Genomic DNA, 8185 nt, shown 5'->3' on the forward strand with positions numbered 1-8185 from the left:
CGGGGGCAAAGGGGGAGGGGGAAGGCACGGGGCGGGGGCGGGGCGGGGGCACGGGGACAGGAATACCTCATGGGAAGGGCACTCGAGAATGAAGTGGAATGCATCTCCTGCGAAAGCAGTTGTGTCTGTATAGTTTTCTTCTCCTGGGAAAATTAACTGAAGAAAGGAGAAATAAGGTCAGTTTTAAAAAGGAGAAAGGGGCAGCATCTGCACAGCAAAACCGTTCTGAGGTCGTTTGTTATTCCTTCATCCCAGATTAAGCGGTAAACAAATCACTTGGCTACATAGACACGCAGGTACATTCCTAATGCCCGCGTTGGCAGTAAGACCTCGGCCGTGGCAGCCTTCTGGACATATTTCTTACACCCAATTCTCACACTTCTTTAGGGAATTAATGGGAGTTGTTTTACAAGAACATCGTCCAGGATACTCTATATTTTAGAAAACTAGAGATCCGAATTTTATATTTTGGATTGAGTAGTGATTACTATAGGCAGTAAAGAAGGACCTTGTAACTTCTTTTCCCCTTACGTATGTAAAAAGAATGATTTGAATAACCTCAGAGCAATCAAAGTCCTAATTAAAAGCATGGGCTGACTTTTCAGCCAAGACACCCCATCTTCCGTCTAACTAAAGGAACATTTTATCCCGTCTGTACTGACACCCTTGGATAACGACTATTGTCATATTTTGGTTGAAAATTGACTCTTCAACTGTATGTGTCAGAAAACTTAACGCTGACACATACCTTTTACAGTTTTGCCTTATATTTGCATAATGATAAAAAACAAACAATAATAAACAATAATAAACAAATAAACAAAACCTTGTCTTGTGTAGTTAAATAACCAGAGACGGCAGGCAGTCAGTGGACCAGTTTTATCATTTCACATTGTTACATCATGATTTTGGCTACCTCAACTTACAATGCCCTCCTCCAATCAGCAACATGCAAGCTCTCTTGATAAACCTGCTTAGATTTTGCATGTTACCTAAAGAAAAAATCTAGTTTTATTAACAGACCAACATTCTCCCGTCTATTTACTTGAATGGATAATAGTTTTGAGAATTATTTTCTTAGAAAAATAATTGTAAAATATATAACAATATTTCCAAATGTCCAAATAGTATCCCACAATGAGATAGCTAAATGTACTTCAGAAATCCTATATATTTTCCTCAGTCCTATTAACTGTAAGTATACCCAAATAGTTCTCAGCTTAGAGACCCAGAAGCACAAACAGACAAACAAACAAGTTACCCTAGCCAGTTATTTCAAAAACCTACCTGGTTTCTGTTCACTGATAAAAAGGAGACTCATGGCAAAAATAAAAAATACCCAAAAAAGGGGCTGGAATCGCATCTTTTCTTTTCTTTCTCTTTTTTCTTTTCTTCTTTTTCTTTTCTTTTGTTTTTCTTTTTTCTTACACGCAAGTGAACAAGAGCTCTTCAAGTAAAGAAATCGTCTGTAAATAGCAGTATCTGTCCGGCTCACCCCACATCCTATGGCCAGACCTCAGAGGGCTGCCAGCTGCTTTTTCCTGAAAAGGTTAATGATCACATCAGACAAGGTTACTGGTACTCCCGGGCTGCGGCCAGAGCTCCCAAGCCTCAAGCCCCTCCTCCATTCCTCTCCGCTGCTCCCTGCCACTCCCCCTTATTTCCATAAGCAAATATTGGTGAAATGGACCATTCAGGCACGCAGTAACTTAAGCGGGAAGTCGTCTCCGCAAAGCTCCAAGAAGAGTCACTCCGATTCAATCTTTTTACGAAGAACTATGTAAAACGAAACATTGCCTGCCTCCCCTCTCCTCCATTGCAATCTGTTTAAGCTTTGCATTGCCCATATTGATCCCACATGCAGGAAGCAGTGGAAAGGACGGGAAGTCTCCCTTGTGTCCTCTTGCAGAAGGAATGCCAGAGCTCTAACTGAGGGATTCCCAAATGCTTTGTATGGACTCTGTGTTGGAGCGCTTCCTCATTGCCAGGGTTACTACAAAGTAGTGCCTATTTATATTAAATCTCCAAATGGCTTAATGTGTGTGGGTTGCCACCATCAGAGATTCCTGGAGTTTAGAAGGTTCAGAGGTAAATCCGTGAAATGTTTATCTTTTCATTTAAGTGCAATTTAAAAAGTGATGGAGGTCATTTTCATCTGCAAACATCCAAGAGTTTTCCAAAGGAAGTTCAGGCAAGCCACAGACATAAACTGCTCTGCTGTAAACTTGTAAGTGGTGGAGCGTCAGGTAAACGTCACCCGCACGGAGACCAGATTGCAGATGGAGGAAGAAAGTTGTAGCTGGTTCCTAAACAGTCAGAAGAAACAAAAGGAGCCTAGTTTTTGTCTTGCACACCCACCCACATCTCCTGTCTGAGGGCTTTTTTTTTTTTTTTTTTTTTTTTCCAAGACAGGGTTTCTCTGTGTCGTCCTGGCTGACCTGGAACTCACTTTGTAGACCAGGCTGGCCTCGAACTCAGAAATCCGCCTGCCTCTGCCTCCCGAGTGCTGGGATTAAAGGCGTGCGCCACCACGCCCGGCTGTCTGAGGGCTTTCTTACCTGTAATACAAGACTGTTGTATCTGAGAAGTATTGTAATTATTCTAATCCAGAACGCTATGTACCTATACTCTGACAGGTAAGTAGGACTCAAGCACATGTAAGCGATTGTGAATTGTCAGGAATTTTGTTCCATTTTGGCAGCTTTAAAGTCAGGTGGTGGTCACACACAACCTTGGGCTTCTTAAGATTTGAAATGCAAACATTACTTTGATTTTACAAATCAGTCTGTACAATTCCATATCTGCCTAGTTAGTCCAGATTATACAGAACTTTAAAAAAATTCTTTAAAACATTTTTTAAAAAAATTATTTAAGGTCAAATGTGGTGGCACCTATCTTTAATCCCAGCACTCAAAAGACATAGGCAGGCATATCTCTGTGAGTTCCAGGACAGCCTGGTCTACATAGCAAGTACTGGTACAGCCAAGGCTATATAACAGAGTGACCCTATCTCAAAAATAGATGATAGAAGGTAGCTAGATAGTAAAATTTATTTATTTATTTATTTATTTATTTATTTATTTATTTATTTATTTGCCTGCTTGTCTGTCTGAGCACCATGCATGTGCAGTGCCCACAGAGTCCAGAAGAGATGATCAGTTGCCCTGAGCTGTAGTTACAGGCAGTAGTGAGCCTCTGTGTATGTGCTGGAATGAACTCAGGTTCCCTGACAGAGCAGCACCTGCTTTTAGCTGCTGAGCCATTTCTCCAGATCTGTTTTATAGTTATTGTTGTTGGGTTTTTTGTTTGTTTGTTTTTAAAAGAAATTTTAAGGTATAAGCCAGATGTGCTAGCACATGCCTTTAATCCCAGTACTCAAGAGCCAGAGGCAGGTGGATCTGAGAATCTGAGGCCAGCTTGGTCTGCAGAGCAAGTTCCAGGACAGGCAAGTCTACACAGAGAAATGCTGTCTCAAAACAAAAAACAAACACCAAAAACAAAAACAAAGAACTGTGTGTGTCCAAGGAGGTAAGAAGAGGGCGTTGGATCACCTACAGTTCAAGTTACAGGCACTTAGTTATGACACCTGACACTGGTACAGAGAACACAGTTGAGGCCGTCAGGAAGAGCAGTAAGGACTCTTAACGACCAAGCTGTATTTTAAGCCCTAGTATAGTCTTTTATAGTTGAAATAATGGCCTTAGCTAAACAGCAAGTGTTGATTTAAGGGAAATTCCCATGTGTGGTGGCCCAATACCTGGGAGACGGAGTCCAGGCTGATATTAATGAGTTTGAAGCCATTCTGGACTATATAGGGAATTCCAGGCCAGCTTAGATTATAGAGAGACCCTGTTCTTTCTGGAGAAACTGGGGTTCCCTTTCGTCAATTCTTAGCTTGATCAATAAAAGAATTTTTTTTTCTTTTTTGGTTTTTCGAGACAGGGTTTCTCTGTGTAGCCCTGGCTGTCCTGGCACTCACTTTGTAGACCAGGCTGGCCTCGAACTCAGAAATCCGCCTGCCTCTGCCTCCCAAGTGCTGGGATTAAAGGCATGCGCCACCACGCCCGGCCTCAATAAAAGAATTTTAAAGTAGAATGGATAAAAGGAAACTCAAGGATCATTTTATTAGAGTTTAAGGGGAACAAAAGGCAAGGTCGAAGTCTTAGAAACTGCCGAGAAGAGGAGGATAATGAAGAGGAAAGGGGGGGGGGGGGGGGGGAGGGAGGGAGGGAAGAGAGATCAAAGTAGTTAAAGTATTTATTATTCTCCCTGCTTCCTTGATGAAGGAATTGATAGCTAAGAAGAGTGGATAGGGTCAATTCCATGATCTGAGCTTTCAGCCGTTTTGCTCTAGTTTCTTCTTTAATGTTCGAATTCTAGATGTTATCTTAAAAGTAGCTTACCAAAGCCAGTATAACAATAAGGGTAGGCTGGGCCTGGTGGCACCCACCTTTAATCCCAGTATTTGGGAGGCAGAGGCAGGCAATCTCTGTGAGTTTGAGATCAGCCTGGACTTCAGAGCCAGTTCCAAGACAACCAGGGCACAAAGAAACCTTATCTTAAAAAGACAAAAATGATTGTAAAAATGAGAGTATTTCTTGGATGTGCTAGGGCATACTTTTAATTCCAGTGATAAAAGGGAGAAAGAATTCAAGGCTGTTCTTCACTATATAGGATTTCTAGGCTCAATAACTATGTATAGATCCTCTCTTAAAAAGAAAAAAAAGATATCCAAACTGCCATCTAGATTTTTTTTATCTACCCCTGGATAAACGCAACTCTCAGCCTTTATCAGAGAATACCACAGAGGCTTCACTTGTGATGGAGTAGAGTAGCCCATACAGAGAGTCACCAGTGGAGGAAGGACAGAGAATGTAACTGTGGTATGGTGTATCACCCCAACCACAAGACTCAAGGAATATGGTAGAAAAGGGCTAGAAAGAAGCCAGAGGTTGGAGGGGAGAGGCTGTCAAATAGTGTCCTCTGGATACAACATGATGAGCTCATGAACTCAGCACAACTGTGGTTATCCACACAAGGCATCCTTCAACATTTCATCATGGAAGGGAGAAGGGCTACTGGGGCCCCACCCCTTCCTGAGGGACTATTGCTAGTTAATGGTGGCTGAGGAAAGGGTTAGGGTTAGGGTTAGAGTTAGGGTTTTCTTCACTGGTGTAGCTACTTAGAAGGTGCCCCTGCTCCAGCAAGTCATTCCTCATCCCCCTCGTCTTACCCAGCAACCCTAGCTAAACTAACTAGCTATACACAAAGACAGGAAAACAGGAAGAGAAGTAGTCGAGAACAAGAAAGGTTTCCATGGGAGAAGGACAGGGTAAGACCAGGCAATGGGGGTGAAAAGGACTAAAATTCATGATATACATGGATGATAACTTCAAAGAATATGGTTTTTAAAGATACGTTAACAACCTATTTCTTGAATAAAGGTCAGTCAGTAGAGTCCCTTCAAAGTGTGTGTTAGTCTAGAACTCAGAGTATGATGGTTTGAATAGGAATGGCTCCCATAGACTCATGTGTTTAAAGGCTTGGTCTCCAGGGAGTGGCACTGTTAGGAGGTGTGGCCTTGGTGGAGTGGTGGGCTTTGAGGTTTCAAATGCTCAAGCCAGGCTCACCGTCTCCCTCTTCCTGCTGCCTGCTGGTCCAGTCCTTTCTCCAGCATCATGTCTGCCAGTGTGCCACTGTCCTTCCTGCCATGACAAGAATGGACTAAAGTTCTGAACCTGTAAGCCAGCCCTCATTGTTTTTCTTATAAACATTGATAAAACACAGAGCGTGGCTCTGTTAAAAAATTGCTTGTTTTGTGGTAGTCAGGCTTGGACTTAGGGCCCTGCACATGCTAGGCAATTGATCTACCGCTTAGCTAGATCCCCATGGGGTCTTTGCAAGTATAATTAACATTGAGACCATATGGTAATAGGGTGACTCTTAAATCCAATGTGATATCTGTCCTTATAGGAAAAAGAGTAGTGCATCTGTCATGCATTGGCATATGCCCTTAATCTCATCACTTAGGAGACAGAAGCGGGGTTTCTGTGAGTTTGAAGCCAGCCTACTTATATAATGAGTTTCAGGACAGTTAGGGCTATATAGTGAGAGATAGTTTGCTGTGGAGAATTCTGGAAACTCGAAGAAATACTTGGAAGGAAAGGAGGAGGAAGAAGAGGAGAAAGAGGCACTCAACCATAAACACAGAGAACACTAGGCAACAGAGGTAGAAATTAAAGCTGAGGGTATTGGCTCTTGCTGTAATCCCAGAATCTGGGAGATAGCTGCAGGAAGATAAAGGCCAGCCTGGGCTACATTAGTCTAGACCTCAAAAGCAAATGCCAGATGAGATTTGACTCTGCTGCCACAGACCCAGACATGAATGCCAGGGATGTCAGGAGAGACGTGGAACAGGCCCATTGTTTAATACCTACCCCATCCCCCAATCCACTCTACTGACCTTGATTTTGGACTTTTGGTCTCTTGACCTACAAATAATAATAATAATAATTTCTGTTGTTTTAAGCCACTGAGTTTCTGATACTTTGTTAAATCAGTCCTAGAAACTGATATAATTCAATATATACATATATCCTATATATCTATAGAGTATGTAATTTGTTTTTATTTATTTTTACTTTCTGGGCAGGGTCTCATTGTGCACCCCAGGCTAGTCCTGGGTTTGCCATTGTCTTGCCTCAGTCTCTGAGTGCTGGGATCACCGGTAGACTCCACCGCACTAACCTTGCTACTACTTAATTTAAGGAAACCCACTTATTTTATGGTATTATGTGGTGCATGTGAAACCATTATCTTATGATTGTTTTACACTCCATTTACATAGGAAATAACAAACTGTACCAAAAGTGTAGGTACTTGTCCTGAATTAAGTAAGCAAACACAAAGTGAGCATGAAATCTTGGTCTTTCCAGACCTTTCTGACTCTGTGACTCCTCCCTTTTATTTCTTTATTTCCATACGTATAAGCACTTAAATGCAGGACAGCTTGGGTGAGTTCGTTTTCTCCTTCCACTTTGTGGGTTCTGGGGTTGAACCTAGGTGGTCAGGCTTGGTGGCAAGTGCCTTTATCTCTGAGCCATCTCACTGACTCACTCTAATTTGTGTGTGTGTGTGGGGGGGTGTATATGTGTATATGCACATGTCTGTGCAAATGTGCTTGCTCATTTATACAACAATGGTGGTCAGAAGTTTCTGTCAGGTTTTTTCTATTCTTATCATCATCACCACCATTGTTGTTTTGTGTATGGTTTGTGATGTGTGGGCACATGGGCATTTTTGGTGGTCAGAGGATAAGTGTGTGGAATTGGTTCTCAGTTTGCCAGGCCTGTGCAGCAAGCCCCTTTACTCACTGAACCATTTAACCAGGCCTCTAACCGGCACTGATGTGGGTGCCCAAGCTGATAGAGGGTAGAATAAAAAAATGAGAAATGAGTAGTTTTGAAAACTTGTGTAATCAAAATTGGCATTCTCACTGCTTAGAGGAAATGGCAAATTAGACATGTTGGAGATATCATAAAAAATATAAAATTAGAATATTGAGTGTGGTAAAAACATTCACTCAGTACAATACTTGCTCAAAAATTTTCCCAGGATCTTCTTGGGCACATGTGCTAGTTGAAAAAACATTACTGAACATAAATGCAGCATCAAGTTAATATCTGAGCCAAAACATATATTTTCTCAAGAACCCATAATGCCAAAAAAAAGGACACACTTTTGAGAATACGACTATCTTTCTAAGCCTCATATATCTGGCGAACCTGACAAACATAATGTGGTCCGTGGGTAAATAGACTCCTAACTTTGTCACATACAAAAATCACTCGGGGTGATTCATATCCAGCCAGCTGAGCTACAACAGCTAACCAAGATCTTTTTGTTACGATGATACAGTGTAAGTAAGATTAGGGATCCGTACATAATATTCCAGTGAGGAACAAATTAGATTTAAAATCACGCGCTAGTGGGGCTATGGAGACGGCTCACGTATTAAAAGACTTGTTGGGCAAATGTGGAGATCAGAGTTTGGGTTCCCAGGACCCCTGTAGAACATTGGGTGTAGCATCCTGTGCTTGTGAGCCCACGGTTGGGGGAGTGGAGACAGAAAGACTCCCTGGGGATTGCTTGTCAGTTTTCCTGTAGTAGAGAATTTCAGGCCTTA

At 42.0% G+C, this 8185-nt stretch overlaps 1 protein-coding gene across 1 annotated transcript in view; it reads right to left on the bottom strand.

Annotated features, from left to right (window-relative positions):
• Positions 1–1580, bottom strand: part of Apela (apelin receptor early endogenous ligand) — a 9449-nt gene extending 7869 nt beyond the window's left edge. The window contains exons 1-2 of the mRNA XM_029480913.1: positions 1288–1580; positions 67–156 (exon numbers count right to left, since the gene is read on the bottom strand). Coding sequence (XP_029336773.1) covers positions 68–156; positions 1288–1363 — 165 coding nt within the window. The 5' untranslated portion in view covers positions 1364–1580 and the 3' untranslated portion in view covers position 67. The remainder of the gene's footprint in view (positions 1–66; positions 157–1287) is intronic.
• Between the last annotated feature and the right edge of the window lie 6605 nt (positions 1581–8185).

Source organism: Mus caroli, chromosome 8, assembly GCF_900094665.2.
Source record: "Mus caroli chromosome 8, CAROLI_EIJ_v1.1, whole genome shotgun sequence".
In the NCBI taxonomy this organism is placed as follows: Eukaryota; Metazoa; Chordata; class Mammalia; order Rodentia; family Muridae; genus Mus; species Mus caroli.